The following is a 23,113-nucleotide window of genomic DNA, read 5'->3' as shown; positions in this document are numbered from 1 at the left end:
CATAGAGTCATATATGCACAAAATCTTTATTACCGCTTTAGCTAGTACCTAGCAGGAAAACCCATTAAGGTTTTCTGAAATATGAACTGCTCAATATATTTTAGGTGTTGAATAACATAAGTTAGCACTGTTTGCAATGCATTTCTAAAGTATTTTTTCCCTGCCTGCTAACAGTAATCCCCTGGGATTTTCTTTTAAAGAGCACAAACTTTCCAGTCAAAAAACCTGGTAGAAGCTTAAAGCAAGTTTAGAGAGAGGTCTGTCTTGATTCATAGTACAAGTACATGGTTGGTATATATTTAAGAATGACAGTGCTGTCTTTCAGTACTGCTGCCCACAATACTTGGAAATATATCCTTTCAGTATGCGAAGACATATCCTCTACGAAGCACCCAGATAAATCAGTTCACCCTTGGCTGTAACTAAACGCTGTCTAGTGACTTGTGATCGACAGGGCTTTACCCTCTGACAGCCAGATTCATTGTTGGGACAGCAACCAATCGTCGGGTTTGACGACATGAGCCTAATCAAAGTTGGAGTATAAAAAGCCCCCTTGGAATATATAAGGTACACCAGTGTGGCAAGCTGTCTCTCAGATTGCATTTGCTTTCACGGATCTGTTTAGCACTGAAAGGGAAAGGGGGAGGGAAAAAAAAAAAAAAAAAAAGGGAAAAGCGCTGCACTGAATGTGAGATCATGCAAAAGCTAGCAATCTATGTTTATATTTACCTGTTCATGCTGATTTCAGTTGATCCAGTGGCTCTTGATGACAGTAGTCAGCCCCCAGAGAACGCTGAAAAAGATGGACTGTGCAATGCTTGTACATGGAGACAGAATACAAAATCTTCCAGAATAGAAGCCATAAAAATTCAAATCCTCAGCAAACTGCGCCTGGAACAAGCTCCTAACATTAGCAGGGATGTTATTAAGCAACTTTTACCCAAAGCTCCTCCGCTACAGGAACTGATCGATCAGTATGACGTCCAGAGAGACGACAGTAGCGATGGCTCTTTGGAAGACGATGACTATCACGCCACCACCGAAACGATTATCACAATGCCTACGGAGTGTAAGTAACCCTGCTGCTTTTGCCTCCCACCGCTCCTCCGAGAGAGTTGTCTCCCTGCGGTAGAGCCACGCAACTCCTCCTCGGGCTCTCCCAACAAGCTGCTGGCTGAAGTCTGCTAGAGGGAGGGAGGAGAGCATTATTTCTAAAGAATTTGAGCCAGGTTCAGATGACCGTGTTGCGATCCTTTGTTTCACGGTTCGGTTTTCGGCTCCTCGTAACGTGTGTGCCCTGTAGCACTTCGGATTTGCCCATTCCCTCAGAAAGCAAAGGGAGATCTGCAGTTTAGTTGACTTCGTTATCTGCAGTACTCAGGGCGTTTCCTATCGCAAATACAAAGTACAAGTGCAGATAACGAGAGACCTATATTTTTCTGAGGGATGCTGCGCTGGCCAGTGTTTTTAGGAGCAATAGAAATCAGCAGAAATGCAGCTTAGAGCACCAGACCTACCTAACTGCGACATGTTAGAGCAAGTGCAAGTACAGAGTTAAATTCTTGCTTCTTTGCTGATCCCATAAACTAGCACCACCCACCTCTGAGTGAAAACTATGTATTTAAAGCAAATATGTGTGTAACAGATTTAAATGTTAAAATGTCCAGGCTATAGCAATCAGCTCCAGTAGTCGTGCCAAGGAAGAAAGAAGGCATTTACTGAATGAGCAGATTCTGAGTTATCTTCTGAGTGCTAAACATCTGCTATGGCTCCTATCAAGTATCTTTTGCACGGCTAATACTATAGTATCTTATGTTCTTCATCAGCTAAAGTATTTGGCTATGGCAGCTGTTTTTTTAAATAACACTTACGAATATGATGTCAAAAAGGAAAAAGATGACAGGACATATAAGGCATGTTAGCAGTTAAAATTCACGTACTAGAATAACGTATCAGCTGCTCTAGCAAGCTAAAAATGTGCGCATCGATGAAAAAGCAACTTTATCTGTAAAATTTTTTAACTTATAAATTAATAAGATGTGTACTTAACAGCAATATATTACTGCAGCCTTATCACAAAGTTGAGGTCTGCCAGCAGTTTTATTCCAGCCTATTATGCCCAAGGCTTTATAACTATTTTTAATTAAACCGCTATATAATTACAATGACTAAAGAAAAGTCATTGTACTTCATTGATCTGAGTTCATTTCCTACTTCTTATAAAAAGCCCTTGAACTATTTTAAATGCACTAAAGAGACAGGTATCTTAAGTGGTGAGATTTATGAATGTCAAAGCCCTGCACCACTTAAGATTAGTATTACCCATTTTATCCTGGCATGGAAAGATATTGCTATGACTAGGTATGACAGCTGCATCGTGGGCTACAGGAAGGAGGAACGCAGCGCTGCACATGACTTTCCTATAATATTGTTCAAATGAAAACGAAATGATCCTTAGATTAATACTCTTTTAATGATTTGTTTTTCCACTGAGAAAAGAAATGAAAGTGTTCATGTAGTTTGCCCATGGCCACCTCCGTACGTACGATGTGTAGCACACTAAGGCTATTTAATAAATTAGAAGTAGCTGGATCACCACATACACGTTGAGCCAGCTTATGCAAAGGTGCTATTCTGCATGCTTTATGAAGGTCCTTGGGAGGTGACTAGCAGAAGCGAGTTGGTAGTAGTCACTGTGAAGTGGAATAGGCTGTGCCCTCGCCCCAGGTAGTTTTTGTTTGGGAAAGAGGCTATTTTGCAGCTGTACAGGTCAGCCCACAGCACTGGTACGACTGGTCAGAGCCCTGAGCACGCCGAGGACCGCCAAGGTCCTCCACAGTGTGTGTTTCCCGTGATTGCCCATCATTTCCGAGTTTCAGCCTGAGTACACCTCCGCATCCATTAAATTTGCTGTAGAGCGTAAACCACAGAAAATGAATTAAGTTAAATCCACTTTGTTACTGATACTGTTTATAACATATTGTAAGACTTCCTACACGGTCTGGAAAAAAAAATAAATCGGGTTTATATATGCATATTTCTTCTTGTTCCCTGTTCAGTAATCTGTTCTTTCCATTCATTTATAGCTGATTTTCTTGTACAAATGGAGGGAAAACCAAAATGTTGCTTCTTTAAGTTTAGCTCTAAAATACAATATAACAAAGTAGTAAAGGCACAATTGTGGATATACTTGAGGCAAGTCCAAAAACCTACAACAGTGTTTGTGCAGATCCTGAGACTTATTAAACCCATGAAAGACGGTACAAGATATACTGGAATTCGATCTTTGAAACTTGACATGAACCCAGGCACTGGTATTTGGCAGAGTATTGATGTGAAGACAGTGTTGCAAAATTGGCTCAAACAGCCTGAATCCAATTTAGGCATCGAAATAAAAGCTTTTGATGAGAATGGACGAGATCTTGCTGTAACTTTCCCAGGACCAGGTGAAGATGGATTGGTAAGTTTATTTAGAAAAATCCCGTTTAAATATCTTGCATTATATTGGGAAGCATTTAAGTTGTGTTTTAAGGATAAAATGGAAGTATTGTTTAGGGAATGGAAGATAAGAGTTCTGTATAGCCAATTCTTTCTTTCTTTGCTCTCTGATCACGTTAAAATCAATAGCATTCCTGTGCCTCCATTTCCCTATGTGAAAAATTGAGAGAAATTGCAGTTCTTCAGTAAGATGTTGAGAGGCATTAACTGGAAAATGTTTTGGTAATTACTGATGGATGGAACTATCAAAAGTAACGTTGTTTTCAAATTTGAGAGCAAATACTGTATAATAAGCAGTAAAGCTAAAAAGAATAGCTGGATTATTTCATTGATAGGAAAGCTGCCTGCGATAGTGCTTAGAAAGTTTTTTGCATTCAAACCATGAGGGAGTTTCTCCCTATTCTGTATGCATATATTTTCTATTAACAACAGCAATAATTATCTATGTTTATGAATGTGAGAACAGATTTTCTTCATAATGTTGTGTACCTTTCAGTATGTGATAGAGTGCATCATTCCACCTATTAGAAATGTTTGAATAGAGAAATTCTGCTTGATACAATAAATGGGTCATAATGATGAGAAAGGGCATAAAATAACTACCTGGTTTCTTTCTGTAAGTATAGATAAACAAATTAAATCTGAAGTGTACCAGTTAAACTACAGCATTTTCCTCGCTATTTGTTTCTGCAAATCACTAATCATCCACAACTTCTAAAAACTCCTGAACCTATCACAGCTGAAACAATCACAACCAAGAATTCCCTCCTTTTGAATAAAGAATATCATTTTACTTTTACTGCTATGCAGTAGATCAATCTGTTTATGTAGGTATGCAACGTTTAACTTCATTTAAGTATAATGCTGTTAAAAGAACTTAAAGGAAAAATGCTGTGATATCTTTAATTGTAGATCCATTACACAAGTGGATCTCCCATACTTGGAATTGGCCAGCTGGATATCATGATAAGGAATGTCCTCACCACCTCCAGCCGTTCAAATACCCAGCCCTGTGTTTTCACACATGCGGATAACCCATGGTTATCATCATCTGTAAAAACAAACCGATTCAACAGCAGTGCAGGGTTGGATGCATGGCTGATAACGGGAGAGGAAAGTTCTCTTCTCTTCCCTCCAGCTCCTCTCCAGCAGCTCCCGGTACAGGGATGCTCCTCTCACCAAGCCCCTCCCCGTATCATTTACCTTTGGGAGGAGTGTCTCCAGCAGCTGGACAACTTGCAGCCGTAAAGGCGGGTATCTAGGAAGGCACAAACCTGCCTAACAATGTTAGCTGGGCCGTTATTTACTCCTGAGGAGCCAATTCCTTCATGGGACAGCCCGGTCAGTGCCAAACGGACACACGGGGCTGAAATCAGTGCGTGGAAGGGAGGAAACATCGGGAGCTTTTTCAAACTCGTGATTGTAAAGGTTGCAATTTCTTTCTATTCTCAGTTGGTGACTGTGGAAACACACCTTCAGTAGGAGGCACGTGGCTCGGAGGCCTGCCAAAAGTACATTCCTGGCCACAGGGCTCTTTCAGGAGTCAAAATATTAGCTGCCCCTCCAAATTCAGTACGGCAGATTCAGCCCTCTGGCAGAGGCTGAATTTGGCTGTGAAGTACAAGTAACCTGTCCCAGCAGGTGAAGCATTCATTTCTACTGCCACTGCAGTCATTCAAGAGCAATAGCAATTACAGAGTGAATTTTGTCGTCCTTGGTCTGGACAAGAAGCCTTCCTTGATATCCAGAAAGCCTGAACTGAACAGTATTTTAATGGAGGGAATTTCAGAAAGACTCACAAAAAGGAGACCAACACCAGTTGGTCCTGCCCTTTAAAAGTTTTTGGAGTTCTTCCATGGCAAAAAAGTAGCTCTTATTATCAGTTTTAAAACAAACAAACCCCACAGCAAAAGTAAAAATCCAGCATCCTCAAGATTTCTGAAATGTTCTTTTAGCAGTTAACAGAAATGACGCTAGCACCGAGATGATGGTGATTTCAGGAAATGCTGGTCCTCAGTGTGAAACAGAGGAATAATCCTTGAGCAGACCTCAAATGTAGTGGAGATTTGGAGGAGGACAGAGTTCTCCGAAGGGTGTAACTTCAGAAATGTCTGCAAATATTATTTGAAAATACTGACTTGATACAATACATCAATGTCTGAAATATTATATATTTGCATGGTTTTACTGAAGTTAGGCTTACCTCAGTAATGCTTCTGATTCCTTCTCCTCTCCTCACAGAACCCATTTTTAGAGGTCAGAGTTACAGACACACCGAAACGGTCCCGCAGAGATTTTGGCCTCGACTGTGACGAGCACTCGACAGAATCCCGGTGTTGTCGCTACCCGCTGACCGTGGATTTTGAAGCTTTTGGATGGGACTGGATTATCGCACCTAAAAGATACAAAGCCAATTACTGCTCTGGAGAATGCGAATTTGTATTTTTACAAAAATACCCGCACACTCACCTCGTACACCAAGCAAACCCCAGAGGCTCGGCAGGCCCTTGCTGCACGCCCACCAAGATGTCCCCCATAAACATGCTGTACTTCAACGGGAAAGAACAAATAATATACGGCAAGATACCGGCCATGGTTGTAGATCGCTGCGGGTGCTCATGAGATCATTGTGAGATCCACTGCTTCGTAAATTGTGGAAGCTACCAAAAAAAAAAAAAAGTTATAGCCCCTCACCAGTCTTTGAAACTGTGAAGTTACGTACGCTAGGCATTGCCGACATCCTATATGCTGTATGATAGGCTATCGTACAGATTTAGTGCAGCACCAGCTACAGAACGTGAACTAAAGGACGATATAGTTACCTAACGGCTGGCTTTGAGCCAGTGAAACAGAAAAGCTACAATCAAAATCACCGGATTTAACACATGAAGTTCTTACATTGCGAGGGAATCAATATTCAGTCATTCAGATGCAAAGTTATACGCAGGTTTCAATACACGTTGGTAATCAAAAGCAAGCTCCTTCTCATCTGAGGACGGAAGGAGCGGGCTTTTAAGTCCATTTCTTCACAGCTTCACTTAATATTGTATTTACAGGAAAATATATACTGGTCAACATATACACCGCTACCCAATACCACCAGAATCATCCTTAAACACTTGAATATATAGTGCAGAATTGTGAAATGTACCAGATGAAATTCCACATAAATGGACAAATCCTGAAATTAGGGATGGCATAGTGTATTTAGCGTGTTTCCATTCCTTTCTCTCATTAGTATGTTAGTAATCAATGGCAATGGTGCTACGTAAGCAGGCTGAGTAAATAGAAAGATAGTTATCTAAGTGAAAGAATTTAGACTAATAACGCATTTGCCCTATCCTCAGGTACACTATTCAACATTCGCAAGAAATAGGTATTTTTTAAATGAAAGGGAATAGTTTTCTAGATGTGGTAAAACAAAAGGCAGCAGACATGTCTTAATGTTCAAATCGTAATCCCACATTATAACCTGCCTTTGCAACATTACCGTTTGCACTATGATAAACCAATGCAAATAGTTGGTTGCTACAGATATTGTTTAAAAAACCACTTTGATATAACTGACTTGTGTAATATGTATGCATCAATATTTTGTAAATAAATGTTTATTTTTTAATCACTGTTGGTATATGTTCATCGCACGAAAAGAATGACTTTAACCTGTAATTTAGTTTAATAAACAAAAACCAATATTCTCGTCATAATATAATTTCCTGGATTTTAACACAAATAACATGTAGGAACAATGCAACAAAGTAAACCATATGTTGAGAATTATACTACATTTTATATGTTTTTTACATTGGTATGGGCCATCTGTGATAAATGATGGGTGTTGACATGTTTATAAGGTTCTTTGGGTTACTGTTTTTATGGTCATTTTGATCCACAACTGAATTTCCATACTTTGAATGTTATGTCCATAAATAATGATAATACCACAAAAGATTGCTATTAAATGCATTTTATTATATTTAAAAATTTGCAGCAAAGTATTATCTTTATTTGAGTAAACGTAGTACATGGATTTCCACACAAATTCTGTACATTTTCCTTAGGCTAAAAAATTGTTAATTGAAATTAAAAATTCTATTTACTATAAGTCCATTTCATTTCACATGTGAAATACAACTGATAAAACAGGTGTTTGTTAAGACAACGAAATCATTGTTAAAACATCTTCATGTTCGTCTGATACACATTTTTGTTATATTCCGGAATTCAGTTTCCTTTGTGTAAAACCACCCTAAAATTGCAAAAATGCTTGATTTTTCTTTCCCTCCCCCTTTTATACATTTTCTGCCTAGGTGGTAAATATTTTGTATTGAGTTTTCTACTTTTTTTTATTTGTATGTAAGGACATTAAAATTTAAAGTTTGAGTGATGAGGTTTGAAACTTAAAAGCAAACAGATTTTCTACAATTTCTTTTGAATGATTAGGAGTTCTGCTAAAGCTGTGTCCGAGCATCAAGCAGATGTTCAACTTCTCCCGATGGAGCTCATCCGAGCAGGTCTCTGGGGCCCTTAAATACACTTTCAATTTAGTTTCCCACAAAACACAACCAGAGCAAATAAAAGATAATTTAAAAACGCTTAGACTATGGAGTCTTGGTGAAGCCGCAAGAAGTAAAAGTACAACGCAATTCCTTCTTGGCCAAAACCCAAACTTACAGAATTAAGGGAGAAAACCTAGGTTTGTTGAAGTTAATAGCAAAACTTCTGCTGGTTTTAAGGGAGACCAGCTTTTTGCCCTTCAGTTTTTAACTCGTGACATTCAGGCACCAGACAGTCCCTGCTCATTTGAACTACCAATAGTATCTCTCTGCACGAGGCATACCAAAAGCCCCATAAACTGTTCAGAGACTTCAAACTTCCACTGTATACCAGGTAGTTAGACCTTCACTAGCTTTGTTTGGGTCAGTTCATATAACAACAGCCACAGAGATGTGGCAGCATGGATTCTGGAGCTGAGAGCAAACACAATGTATTCCCAGGCTGCACTGAAGTCCTGATACAACACCTGCATGACTATTTTTACTCATGACAGCTAAACTAAAGCTAATGCAAATTCAGTTACCCCCACATAAGTGACATCATTGGCTGCCTAGTAATAACTGTACCCTGCACAAATGCAGTGCACAAGTGATGGAATTTCTTTTTTTGCTGGTATCAGTGAAAAGAAAAATTAACCAAAATTGAGAAAAGAAATAATATGAGTTCCCAAAAGCATCTACTCCAACCAGCGTTCCATCTGGATGTTCAGATAAATTTTATTCCATGGAAATCTTATGCAGTATGTGTCCTTCATATTTTGCCAAGCTTGAAATTGTCGTAGAGCAGTCCTGGCTCCCATGTTTTTAGTATTGACCTCACATACAAGTGGCTACTCAAGGAACATGCACTGCGCTTCGGTCTTGTTGATTCTAGCTGCTGAATGATTCATAATGAATGTGTTTATTGACAATCAATTTGAGATGTCAAGCATTCATTCAGTTCTTATGGTTACATCCTTCTATTTCCAAGGCTCGGGTCCTAGAGACTTCAGCAGCATCCGTAAGCGCTTTGTGCGTCAAGAACTCAAATCTCACTGTTAAGCTGGGTACCCAGAAAGCCAGAAATATGCAACAAGGGATAATTTCTGAGAAATAAACAGCCTCATTTCCTTGCCTGACATCTTAAGAACCCCATAGGAATGACACAGGCAGAATCCAGCTTTCCAAGGCAGCGTTCACGTGCCCCGAGATGCGTGTGCACACCTGCGACGGGGCAGTCCCTCATCTCGATTTTTCATTAGCTCTTCCTCCTGGCTCTACCGCCCAGCTCCTCCCCTCCCAACACGAGCCAGTCCTTTGCCAGTGCTATTCTACCCCCAGTTCCACAGTTCCAGTTACACCGTGGTTCAAGTAGCGCTTCCCCTCCCATTTTTCCCAGCACGTCCCAGCCCGGCGCAGCGCAGGTCCATCCCCAGCTCACAGCACGCTCCGTGCTCTGCGCCACGTTCCCTTCCGCAGGGGGAACAGCCCCCGCCGCAGCGTTGCCCTCCTGCCCCTTAGCCAGATCCAACGCATCCTGCTTCTGCGGAACGCTGCGGCTTGTGGGGGAAACCTTCCAATATGCTCGAATGGAGCCTTTGGGGAATTTAACAGCTGACACAGAAGTCATCGCCACTAAGCATATGTGAACTGTGTGCAATTTTTCACAGATGTACTGTTTTGCTAAATATAAGCAGATTTCAAAGGAACAGCTAAAGGCCAAATCCATTCATAGCTTTAGGTAGCTTTTCCTCAATTCTGTAGAGCCTGTTTGGTTTTTATGGTTGTTCATTGGCGTTTGGGGTTTTTTTGTAGGGTTTTTGGGGTGGTTTCTTTTTTAATCAGGGAGATTATTGAGTTGACTCATTCTTGGATGCGAACGAGCTCTTTTGGCTTAATGTCTTAAAAAAGAAATCAGCCTGAGACTAGGCTTGGACAGTTCAGTCCAGGCAGTTACATTTCATTAAAGTTACAGCAAGACAAAGCAGGGTAGTATAATGTGAAGTACTGGATGGACAAACTTAATAACCAAATGTAGTGAATGATAATTTTAAAAAATTAGGAAATAGTAGGTTATGGAAGGCACTAATAAGAAGCTTTATGTGACAAGTTTATTTCAAAACAACATTGCACCTCTGCAATTCAGCAAAAATGTCATGAAGAACCTTAGTTATCTGTTTTAACTGACCCAAGTTAGCCGTGTGCTTGCACTTTAGCTTCATCCCAACAATGATATCTACAGCAAGTAGATATCTATACATTGATTTAATACCAAGACACATGGCAAAGAGCCACTCAGTAACTTACTAATGCGACTGCATCTGCTTCTCTATGCAATCTTCCCCTGCAAGCAGTAAGACCGTAACTCTCCCTTGAAATGCATGTGTAGCATGGTTGATTCCATAAAAATAAGATGTTAACAGGCTCTGGAAACACTGAAGCACCAATTCTCTCCCCTGTGTAGTTTATAAAAGCCCTGATGAGATCCAAAGGAAGAAGTTAGGGCTACAGGCCAACTTCTGAATTTGAACAGGGAAGAAGTACAGCTCTGTTCACTCTTAGCAATTTCTAAATAATCAAAAAATAAGTGATAGTGCCAGCATCTGCTGAAGCAATCTTGGGGGAAAAAAAAGCAATGGAGAAGTGCAAACATACAGTTCATTCAATGGTAAACTACTGCTATTAATTACTAGGTGTACTGACAAATTAAGCAGCATCATTCTCTTTACTGGTTGGACAGGGTGAACTTGAGGTATGAAGAACTATTACAGTGGGTGTTCTACTGTCTGTTTTTCAGTACTCCAGAAGTATAGATGACAACGAGCTTTGAACCCCTCTGTAGATGTGGTGGCAAGATCAGCAATGAGCTTTGCAGCATTTTGGGTGTAAATCTGGCTGAGTTTCACCAGCCTTGAGCGCTAAGGCTTTCTGAGGCTACAGGAAAGACTGCTCCTTTTCTTCAGAAATGGACATAACTCACACTACGTATGCTTTCAACATAGCAGTTTCCAGAGAAAATAAAATAGCTTAGTGTCCATGAGTCAACCTGCGATGCATCAGTTCTTAACCTAGAGGCTATTTGCGCTTTAAGTCTAATTATGCATCCAAAGTAATCAGTGACCCTAAAAGCTCTTACCTTTTGTCCCTATAGAAATGTCTTTCACTTACAAGTCAATGATCAAGTTTAATTTCAAACCTGTTGCTTTTCCGTTCTATTTATCATACTACCTTGAGTCTGTAAAAGTAAAGCCAATCCCTCTTCAAGAGCTGAAAGGATTCAGCTCAAATGAGTCCTGCCTGTGGAAAGGCAGAAGGACAAGCCCTGGCTCAGCACTGTCTTTTCTGTTACTCCTGATGAATGCTGCATGACCTTTGGGTGAGATCTGGTTAGGTTCTCTGGTTATAAAAACATAATAACACTCGGTTTTGGCAGGGAATGCACCTTATGTTCCATGTTTCACAAGTAAAATTAACAAGAGCCCTTAAAGACTATGATGGTATGGAAAGAGTATCTGGGAAAGCATTATGGAGGCATTACTTGGTAGACAGTTTCCACAAAACTTAAAAAAGGCAGTTTGGGAGACAACTGCAGAGACAGAACAACATACTGAAATCATGTAAGATGTAACATTCATTGTAAAGCAGTCGTGCGAAGAATGGTCCGCTTCTATGTATTTCAAGGAACTGAGCATATATAAAAATTGAAATTTAAGGGAGTTAAATAATTTGATGGGATGTACCCAAGACAGCAAGAAAGATTTTAGCTTCCCAAATCCAGGATGATATTGGAGGCATTTGCTAAACTTTGACTTCCTCTACCATAAAAATACTTAAACTGAAAAGGTCTGTCCTTTGCCAAGATTAGAACATGTTTTAAAGCTGTGCGGCATTGACCCTGGCTGGACAGCAGGTGCCCACAAAAGCAGCTCTATCTCTCCCTCTTCTCAACAGGACAAAGGGGAGAAAATATAAAATAATTAAAGGCTCATGGGTTGAGATAAGGACAGGGAGAGATCTTTCACCAATTAACGTCACGGGCAAAACAGACTCAACTTGGGAAAACTAACTGAATTTGTTACCAATCAAACCAGAGTAGGGCAATGAGAAATAAACCCAAACCTTAAAACACCTCCCCCCACCCCTCCATTCTTCCCAGGCACAGCTTCACTCCTGGATTCTCTACCTACCCACCCTGCAGCGGCACAGGGGGATGGGGAATGGGGGTTGCAGTCAGTTCATCACACATTCTTTCTCCTCCTCCTTCCTCCTCAGGGGCAGGACTCCTCACACGCTTCTCCTGCTCCAGCGTGGGGTCCCTCCATGGGCTGCAGTCCTTCAGGCACAGACTGCTCCAGCGTGGGTCCCCCACGGGGTCACAAGTCCTGCCAGAAAACCTGCTCCGTGGGCTCCTCTCTCCACGGGGCCACAGGTCCTGCCAGGAGCCTGCTCCAGCGTGGGCTTCCCACGGGGTCACAGCCTCCTTCGGGCACCCACCTGCTCCGGCGTGGGGTCCTCCACGGGCTGCAGGTGGATATCTGCTCCACCGTGGACCTCCATGGGCTGCAGGGGGACAGCCTGCCTCACCATGGCCTTCCCCACGGGCTGCAGGGGAATCTCTGCTCTGGCACCTGGAGCATCTCCTCCCCCTCCTTCTTCACTGACCTGGGGGTCTGCAGGGTTGTTTCTCTCACATGTTCTCACTCCCCTCTCTGGCTGCAGTTGCTGTTGCACAGGTTTTTCCCTCCTTCTTAAATCTGTTATCCCAGAGGCACTGCCACCGTCGCTGATGGGCTCGGCCTTGGCCAGCAGCAGGTCCGTCTTGGAGCCGGCTGGCATTGGCTCTGTCGGACATGGAGGAAGCTTCTAGCAGCTTCTCACAGAAGCCACCCCTGTAGCCCCTCCGCAATGAAAACCTTGCCAGGCAAACCCAATACAAAAGCAAATCTAACTTAATCATAATCTGTTTCATCATAATCTGAATATGTAGCAATCCAAAATATAATTACGCATGACTTGGTTAATAGTTTGCAGATATGATTATTCAATTCATTGACTCTTCCTGCAGAAATACAGTCAAAACTTCTTTTTCCTCACTGGTTTTTCACCTAGGAGGGGAGCAATTACCTTCCCAACCAAGCAATAGTATTAGGAAGATAGCACTGCAAATTCAGTGCCATAAAGCACTCTGAAATAATGCTCTTTCTTAAGCATCATACACAAGACCATGCAGAGCAAAGACTTGCTTTATGCTTTAGCATCTGCACCTTTGAATTAGAGGTTTACTCTGATTTTAGTCAAACAGCAACCTGCTCTCCTACTAACATTTTCACCATCATTTCTCACATTGGTATTCATTGAGTTTGGTAACGCTGACATATGAAACAGCAAAACTGAACACCTGGCTGTCACACATTGTAGCATCAGGTTGCAGCTTCGCCTCGCTCACGGTGCCAGGTGGTCGGAGGAGCGGGAGGCACGTCAAACACATGCCTTCAGGCTGAGCTCAGCTGCCTACTGTATGCTGCTGTCATGTGGGACAGTGCAGCTTAGGTGCTCGTCCGGGGGGGGGGAAAAAAGCCCGTTGCTTCGCTGCTATAGGTGACACCTACCACAATACGCTGAAGCTTCACCTGACTAGCTGGCCAGTGGTTTCTGTTCAGTTGCATTGCTCACCCATCGCAGTGCAGAACAACAAATCCCATAGGATTCCAGTAACGATCATTGTATGCCCAGGGATACCTAACAGCATGGGTTACTCCAACTAACAGCAGCATCGCTTTGTCTTAACTGAGTGTTTTCCTTCTAGACAGGAATTATTCCAAAATTCCAAATTCCAAAGCCCATTAAAATTGGGGTTTTCCCCAATGCAGAAGCATTCCTCTAAAGTCACATCACAATAAGCAGCCACAGCATCAAAATTCTATACACTGACCTGCAGTCAGATCTCATGGATCTGAGTCTGCCCAACAACAGTTGCCAACAAACTCAATAAATCAAATTAATAAAATTTATTTAATCTGGTTTTGTTTGCTTGTTTTTTCTCCAGAGGTAGTTGTTACCTGGCACCCATTCAGACAGTACATCCCATTTATGGTTATGCCATTTTGTTTAATATTCTGTTTAATATCTTTATCAATGATTTGGATGAGGGGATTGAGTGTACCCTCAGCAAGTTTGCAGATGACGCCAAGTTGGGAGGCAGGGTCGATCTGCTCGAGGGTAGGGAGGGTCTACAGAGAGATCTGGACAGCCTGGATCGATGGGCCGAGGCCAATTGTGTGAAGTTCAACAAGGCCAAGTGCCGGGTCCTGCACTTGGGTCACAACAACCCCATGCAGTGCTGCAGGCTTGGGGAAGAGTGGCTGGAAAGCTGCCCGGCAGAGAAGGACCTGGGGGTGCTGGTTGACAGCCGGCTGAATATGAGCCAGCAGTGTGGCCAAGAAGGCCAAGGGCATCCTGGCCTGCATCAGAAATAGCGTGGCCAGCAGGAGCAGGGAGGTGATTGTTCCCCTGTATTTGGCACTGGTGTGGCCGCACCTCGAGTACCGTGTTCAGTTTTGGGCCCCTCGCTACAGGAAAGACATTGAGGTGCTGGAGCGTGTCCAGAGAAGGGCAACCAAGTTGGTGAGGGGCCTGGAGCACAAGTCTTATGAGGAGCGGCTGAGGGAGCTGAGGCTGTTTAGCCTGGAGGAAAGGAGGCTGCAGGGAGACTTTATCACTCTCTGCGACTACCTGAAGGGGGGTTGTAGTGAGGTGGGTGCTGGTCTCTTCTGTCAGGTGGCTGGAGATAGGACGAGAGGAAATGGCCTCAAGTTGCGGCAAGGGAGATTTAGATTGGATATTAGGAAAAATTTCTTTACTGAGAGGGTTGTCAGACATTGGAACAGGCTGCCCAGGGAAGTGGTTGAGTCACCATCCCTGGAGGTATTCAAAAAGCGAGTAGACGGGGTACTCCATAACATGGTTTAGTGGGCATGGATGATGGTTGGACTCGATGATCTCAAAGGTCTTTTCCAACCTAAATGATTCTATGATTCTATGATTTTCCTAGGGAGATAGAGAAGGCAGCTGCTCAAAATATTCTCTTTTGAGGCCACTGTGTTGTCTCTGAAATATTCTCAGGCTACTTGCCTCATCTTTTATTTGTTAGCTTTCATGTATAACTTGTGGCTTATTCATTAATCTACTCTTTTGTACTGATGTCTTTTAATTTTAGTTTTCCAATATCTTACTAAAACTGGAAATACTATTAAAGCATCCTCACAGAATTCTCTTCTGATTTCTATGAGCATCTTACCCTTCTTGTTCCCAAACAACTGTCTCAACTTTCCTTATGAACCAGCTCAGATCTAGACTCCAGCACTAGTTGCCACAAAATGATAAGCCCAAAGGCGACTATCACCTTAGGTTTCTTTGCTCGTCAAAAATTTTATCTGCTATTAAAACTCTCTTTTTCCTTCTTTTTTTAAAGCTCCTTCTTTGTTCATGAAAACATTCACTGTAAAGTTAAAAAAGTGCATTGAGATTTTCAGATTTCAAGGAAAAAATATCCAGAAAACCCCCTAGCTTTTTAGTACTTTATCCTCATTAAAACTTCTGAAGGGATTCATTTACTTATTTATATTCAAAATAGGAGTCTTAGGAACATTTTAAAAAAATTTTAAAAAGATGTTTTTCAGTAAAAGACCTTTTCCATCTTAAAAACAGATTTCAGTCAGCAAGGTATTGGTCTGGTAACAGATCCTACACTGACCTGTGCCTTTTACTACCATTTTCTTCTGGTGACTGTGATACTCTTGTTACCTTACTTTTATCTGTGTACTTGTGTGAAGACTACTGGCCTTTACAAAATGCTTCAGAAGTCTGTAGCTGTCCATGACCGCCCACTTCTTTAAATCTCCCACCGCACTCGTACAAGATCTCATCTGACTAGAGCTACATTAATTGTTACTACCACATAACCACATATGACAATTCTCTTTCTTTTTTTCTGGTTTCGAGTGGATCTCAAAACAAATTATGTCTATAGAAGGTACAACACAATCCTCGGTGTCTGTTGTTTAGATTAGATATGGCTGAACTTCAGGTCTTTAGCTGAAAGCCAACCAAAAATTGGTTCCACAAATTTCTCTCGACTGTGATTAAGAAGAAGCTTAGTTAGAACAAAATGCGATTATTCAGTTTCGGCCATGCAGCCTTCAGGAGGCTTTTCCAGATCCGCTCCCACGGACCCTAATTGTGGTTTGGAAGCCAATTGTTCCTTGGCAGCATTACCATGGATCTCACTCAGAGATTTAGCAACACCTTCTCCACCAGCTTACAGCAAACACCAACATCTCCGGTACGCCCACAGCTTGCTTATACCACAATTCGTAAGTTATCCATATTAGATACTGCCCATCACAATAACAGGCAGGGTGGAATGCTTTTTCAGTTGAGATTGAGCTCTTGTAACCATACCCGATACCATACTTTCACAACAAAAATGTAAAGCTTCTTGAAAGTAGAATATGCCGTTACAGACTAGACAGACATAACTGCGCTAAGCATAATCTACTCGATGGAAGCGCAATAGTCAAGCTGTAGCGGCAAAGAGTTGGATGTACGCCTGCAAGTCAGCACTTGAGCTGCTCTCGCTAGAGCTGGTGAGGTTGAATCAACCTGGGCTTACCTAACATCACTCCACAAGCCTCATGGTTTAGTTCTTTCTACTTGTCCACAGAGAGACGAAACTATCCCTGTTGTATAAGGCTCGTATCTAAGGCAAGACAACATGGTTAGTACTTTAGCAGCAAGGAAGCCAGGTCAGAAAAGCCAGCTTCGCTCCCAAATGTGCCACCACGTGCAGATGAGGACCTGACTTCCCCATACATACTTGACCTACATAGTTTCTGCATGGTTCTAGAAGTGACACCAACTCATACATGGTTTATTAAAAAAAAGTATTAAAGTTTCATTTAAACAGTTAACGACAATTGCATTTGTATGAGGCTTATATGGGCAGAACAAGGCTCTCTTCTGACAGGGAGAAGTAGCAAGAGTGCTGTAGAAGCCTCCTTTGCTATTACTGAGGCTCAGCAGCTGGCTGCACAGCTGGTTGCAGGCAGGGCTTTGGTTTCTGTGATGACAGGACCCTCTTTGAGGGTGAGCACTGCTGGGGAGAGGTAAGATCTATCTGACAAAGTGGCCAAGAGCACCTTTGCCAGCAGGCTTGCAAACTAGTGAGAGGAGTTTTAAACAGGTTATTTGAGGGGTGGAGTCCAAGCCCCTAGTGAGTGCGGGAACAGAGGAAGTACGCATGGACGGAGGGGTGGTACTGTCCCCGAGCAAGCTGCAAAGCCATCAGGTCCGTCTCCAGTGCCCATACACATCCTCATGTATAGTGGGAAACATGCAGGAGGAATTAGGATTCTCCAAGTATTTGCAGAGCCATTGGGATCGAAGAGACATCTCCCAACAAGGAAGACACCATGGTGGATGTCTGTTATGGAACACCTAATCAAGAAAAGAGGAAGCCTCCTTTAAAGAACTAGACGAAACTTCATGGTCACAGGTTAACATGGGGACTTCAACCACCCCAGCATCTGCTGGAAGGGCAACGCAGCAGGGCAGCAGCAATCCTAGAGATTTCTGGAGGATGTTGGAGATGGGTGTGGGATGGGCTGCATGGGAGAAACTTTCCACTGCCTCTGCTACTCACACCTGGATAGGAACATGATGACTGAGGGTAACTGTGTTGTCGTGACTATGAGACAGTAGGGCAAGGGAAATGAGGGAGGGAGGCAAAATAACAGAACAGCAGCCCTGGGCTTCTGGCTTGTTTCAGTTGGCAGCATGTGGGATCATGGTGGAAAGCTGCCCTGAAAGGTGAAGGGGCCCAGGAGAACTCTGACCCGGAGGACAACCTCCACAGAACCTGGCAATGGTCCCACCTGGCATGCAGAAAGGGATGTTTCTATTCGATATGAGTTACTACTATCAGTGTGGACAATAGAAAGAGAAAATAACCACATAATAAACTTGATGTCAACGTTTGGAAGGCTATTTCTTTGCTTTTAGTAGCTGCAACAGTTCTGGGTTGTTTCTTGCAAACTGATGGAGGTAGAACTGATGTTTGAAGTCAGTGAAATGACTTAAAACCTTTTCTTTCAGAGTATTGTCTTATCATAGAATAACGTGGATTGGAAGGGACCTTTAAAGGTCATCTAGTCCAGCCCCCCTGCAATGAGCAGGGACATCTTCAGCTAGATCAGGTTGCTCAGAGCCCTGTCCAACCTGACCTTGAATGTTTCCAGGGATGGGGCATTTACCACCTCCCTGGGCAACCTGTTCCAGTGCTTTACCACCCTCATCGTAACAAATTTCTTCCTTGTATCTAGTCTGAATCTACCCTCTTTTAGTTTAAAACCATTACCCCTTGTCCTATCACAACAGGCCCTAGTAAAAAGTCTGTCCCCATCTTTCTTAGAAGCCCCCTTTAAGCACTGAAAGGCCGCAGTAAAGTCTGCCCAGGGCCTTCTCTTCTCCAGGCTGAACAACCCCAGCTCTCTCAGCCTGTCCTCATCTCTTCTGTGTGCTTCACCTGTTCAAGAGTGCTAAACAACTTGAAACAAGCATGAAATGGAAATAGAAACTGATAAGCTCAAAGGGAATCGTTTCAAGAATGACCTTCTGTCCCTTTCTTGAGCCAAAGCATAAAGTTTTCATGTCTAGAGCAGTTCCCATCCACCCATGTAAGTATGATGTGATGATAACAGAAAGCCAAACCAGACAGCTGTCATTCCATGAAAGCACCTCTTGCACTTCACTCTGTTGCCTCTATAACCTTTACCACCATCAGACCTTTTATTTTGCGTTCGATCTGTAACCATAGTAAAATTAGATACACTTAACAGAATTTCAGTAAATGTTTCCAGGGTTACCAAAGATTATGCAGGCACTTATAGCCAAGGCCAAATTTTCTTCTGTAAGAGCCGAATACTTATCATAACAAAAGCAACTCCCCCCGCCCCCCCCCAAAAAACCCCACAAAGCAAAGCACAACTTCATCAACCCTTGCTTTCCTAAAAGCTTGTGAAACACTGGCAAAAATCAAGGTGGTGTGGCATTAACACAGAAATAAGAGTCAGGCACCTTGAATTGCCAATGTTTTTGATTATTACTGAAATGACAACAGAAAAATAAATGTTTTCTGGATCTAAGCAGCCCCTGTTCCACCAGTGCTCCTACTGTGCTGAGGCATCTGGCTTTAAACTTCTTGTATTTAACAGAATAACACATTTTACATTCTACACAAAATATAAGCTTTCAAATATCCTATAGATAATATCCAGAAGATCATGTGAAAAAAGTATAATAAATTAATGAGATAACCGATCTCCATCTTACACCTGAAATTATTGTTTTTTCTCTAAAATCAGAGAAATACTATCTCAAACGGGATGATCTTTTGGAGAATAAGTAACTTGGTAACTCTTCCTCTAGGACTTGAGAAGGTGACATATTCTTGGATCAGCATCTTCAAAAGTCTCTTGGCATTAATATTCTCTCTCTACTGTAAATTACAGGAGAGGGATACAGTGAATTAATATTTTCCAAAAGACGTCCCTGAAAATCCCCTTTTCAATCCAAACCTTGACAACCTGACAACATTAAAAGAGTGAATCCAAACCAGACATTTTAGATAGTTAAGTCTAGGTGCCACATAGGTGCCACTCACAAGCATCTACATTTCTGTGTCAGGTTCCAAAACTGCCTAAGCCTTGTTATCCCTAACACCAAATCTGTCCTACAAAGGTACAACTACGTAACACAAAATTCTTTCGGTTCTCCTTCCCTTTTACCTAACTGTGTTGTGCTGCTGTTGTTTTTGTTTGTTTGTTTTGGTTTGAACTTTTTTTTGTTCTGGTTTTTTTTTTTTTTTTTTGGGGGGGGGGAGCTGTTGTTTTTTGTGGGTTTTTTTTTGTTGTTTGTTTTCTGTGTGTGTTTGTTTTTTTTAAACATATGGGAAGCCTTCTAAATTCTGTGTTTCTTTTCTCCTGGATGAATGCACTCTCAAGCTATGGGGTAATCCTACTAAAGCACTGCTACCTAATGTGGAATAAGTAATTATATATTATGTGGGGCAAGGAGAGAATGGTATGGACTTGTTCACCAGGTAGGAGGAGGAATAATATTTTCATATTCTTTGTTCCAGTTAATTTTTAAGTCTTCTCTCACCATTCATCGGTGGTCCAGGTCATGAGACTTCCAAAAAATCCCCCACTCTGTGAGCTGCATGGGCTTCAGACAGTAAAGAATGTTTTTTAATTTTATTTTTTGTAAAAAAAGAATTGAAACTCTTCCAGTGAAATTTTTTAAGTTTAATTATGTTGTTTAATGATTTTTTTAAAAATATTTGACCTTTTCTAATAATGCTTGGCCAGCATGAATAACTTGAAGAGTTATTGACATTATTAAACAAAACAAAAACAAAAACCACAGGAAGTTTCTTTCTTTTGTCTGTCCAGATGGTCGTAAACAGTAAAACAATGACTAAAACCCCTTTGGACTCAATGACAAAATCACAGAGTGGAATCTGAATTTCATGATCATTATTTCATGAGATATAAGTCTTCTTCCAGATTTCAGTTGTGCTAAAATACTCAAGTAATCTTTATTCTATACACATGGAAAGAATGTAAGAGCGTATTGCCATTATGGTGGCTTGCTTTAGTGCACTACAAAGATTACTATGAATAAATGTATTTCATCTCTGGAATTTAGTTGGGAATACCAAGAAAGCTACACAGGCAGTTGGATGAAAACACACAAACATTTATTTGACCTGCTATTCAGAAACCAGGAGTCTAGATTTCTGGTTTGAGTTCTTTGTATACCTGTTCTTATCCAGCTTTCCTTTGACTTTGGGTACAGCTGTCAACAAAAAAATGAAGTTTCACTCCCTCTCCCTGTCAGTAAGATAGTGGAATTTGGCTGTTCAAAGTTGAAATTTCTAGTTGGATATTTTAAATGCTTTTTTATATTTCACATATTTGGGATTAAAGGGAAGTCTGACTGCACATAAACCTCTGGGTGGGGAAGAGGCTTTAGCATGAAACTTCAACTTCAGCATAATTCCACAGTTTCATTCCTGCTCAGAAGTTCAATGCAGAGCAGGCTATAATTTATATTAAATTATTCTTAGAGTGCACAATTCTGTCGGTTTCACTCTTGTGTTGTTCAACGCACTAAGCCACCCTAATCTGAGATTGTTGACCAAGCACCCCTCGAGAACTACAGATTTTCCTCAGCTAATGCACAGCCTCACTCATCAGTGCAGGGCTTGCTTTAAAACCGGAAGAATAATGAACTCATGTTCCCATTACCCTGAATAGTGCTGCATAAATTTAAAAAAATTAGAAAGACTCATCTTACAGTTAAGTATGTAAGAAAATTATGATGATGTGTATTTGTCACTCAGGACTTACGTTTGCTCTAAAACTGTGTATCATATAGTAGAATCATTACTCCTTAATCACAAACATAATTAGTTGCATATTTCAAGGATATATTTTTCATATTGTTGTGAGCATGAACTCCCATTGCCACAGATTGGATTACACGTGCACTCTGACCAAAGGGATACCCTGTTATCTTCTGTGCCACTGTTCAAAAACTGCAGACTATTGCTAGATGCTAAAAGCAGACTTCATGACTTGTACTAGTGATAGTAGAGCCACAGGAAGTACCGTACAAAGAAACAGAGACATAATTTCAAATAATTCACAGATGACTTAACAGTATTATTCTTTTTACCAGCAATTAAGCTAATAATTTCCCTGTTGAAAACTAAAACCACTGAATACCTAGATTTTGATTCTTACATAGAATATGTGTAAATTACTTATTTAGAAAGTCCACCCTTTCTAAGTGCATCATGTAGATACAAATACATATCGTCATCACAAGATGGCACTAATGAAAATAACCTTAATGAAAAAATGAAGTGTAAAATGGCTTCTCTGAAGATTTCACAATGAATTTATGACAATCCTATGGCAATAGCACAGTCACTGAAATAGTCTTATTGAAGATTTTCCATTCCTCTTATGGGAACACCCTGCATGAAACTCTGAGGTCTAGAAATGTACCTCTGGCTACGGTAGCTGTTCTTAACCCCATCAGTAGTGTTAAGAAATTAGAAGCAGCATCCTTTGCGTTACTCTAATTCACACTTTGATTCACAGCTAACTTTTAAAACAAAACTATGCAAAAGTCTACCTTCAAGATTAAATCGTATAAACATTTGAAAATATCGCGACCATAGGATGGTGAAAGGTAAGTTAAAAGCTAATACGTGCTCCACACTTGATCTTTTTGGGTGACTGTGACACTCTGGGGGGACACAAATAGCTTCTCATCTTCCTGCAGTTTGTGGTGATATGCTTGATAGGTTTCCCAGGATAACTGTATCTCTTCTTGCCCTGCAACAGGCAAGTCAGTAATCACTCCTAAAACTAAAGAAAGTATTTGTGCATACAGAAGATTTTATCCTAATTAACTACATCCCAAAACATTCCCATTCCTATTGGTACATGGTAAAATGAAGCAGCAATATAAACGAAGATTGAGAAAAGTTACTTTGAATGGATTGGAGAATCATTAAGCAGCGTCAGCAAAACCCAACTACTAGTGAGCTTTCTTATCTTCAAGACAGTGGAGGACAGGCAACAAAAAATCATCCTTCCAGAATGTATTAAAATATTGGTATTAAAAAAAAAAAAAAAATCAAAAAATGCATACAGCTCTTAAAGCTGGTATGACAGTAGCTATGTGCACATATGTGAAAATTTCAGAGCAAAGTAGCTGTCAAATACAGCACAGTGACTTAAACATCTTCGGAAAATATCTGCAATACCACAAGATATGCAATATAACTTCTTAATACTGCAAAATGATGAAAACTCTAAAAAAATAAAAATGAAATAAGTTTTCCAACCTTTAACATGCACTTCACAGCATATTTAAGATTGGCTAGCTTTGACTAGCTCTTTACTCCTCGATTAACTTAGGTTCCCTACTGAATGTACACACCACTA

At 41.2% G+C, this 23,113-nt stretch overlaps 1 protein-coding gene across 2 annotated transcripts; it reads left to right on the top strand.

The window, feature by feature from the left end:
• Positions 1 to 587: 587 nt before the first annotated feature.
• Positions 588 to 7,482, top strand: MSTN (myostatin). 2 transcript variants are annotated; one of them, XM_030016954.1, is made up of 3 exons: positions 588 to 1,069; positions 3,219 to 3,460; positions 5,740 to 7,482. In XM_030016954.1, the coding sequence occupies exons 1-3, from the start codon at positions 697 to 699 to the stop codon at positions 6,118 to 6,120; spliced, it is 996 nt and encodes a 331-aa protein (XP_029872814.1). In that variant the 5' UTR covers positions 588 to 696; the 3' UTR covers positions 6,121 to 7,482. The 2 variants fall into 2 exon arrangements, with proteins under 2 accessions (XP_029872814.1, XP_029872813.1); XM_030016953.1 differs by having other exon boundaries at positions 3,087 to 3,460.
• The last annotated feature ends 15,631 nt before the right edge of the window (positions 7,483 to 23,113 follow it).

The sequence above is a fragment of the Aquila chrysaetos genome, chromosome 6 (genome assembly GCF_900496995.4).
Source record: "Aquila chrysaetos chrysaetos chromosome 6, bAquChr1.4, whole genome shotgun sequence".
In the NCBI taxonomy this organism is placed as follows: Eukaryota; Metazoa; Chordata; class Aves; order Accipitriformes; family Accipitridae; genus Aquila; species Aquila chrysaetos.
This window is presented reverse-complemented; position numbering and strand designations above follow the sequence as displayed.

Coding starts and splice junctions, on each gene's coding strand:
- MSTN (XM_030016953.1), top strand. CDS start 697: ATGCAAAAGCTAGCAATCTATGTTTATATTTACCTGTTCATGCTGATT. Junction 1,070..3,086: donor TATCACAATGCCTACGGAGT/GTAAGTAACCCT, acceptor ATTCATTTATAG/CTGATTTTCTTGTACAAATG. Junction 3,461..5,739: donor GACCAGGTGAAGATGGATTG/GTAAGTTTATTT, acceptor CTCTCCTCACAG/AACCCATTTTTAGAGGTCAG.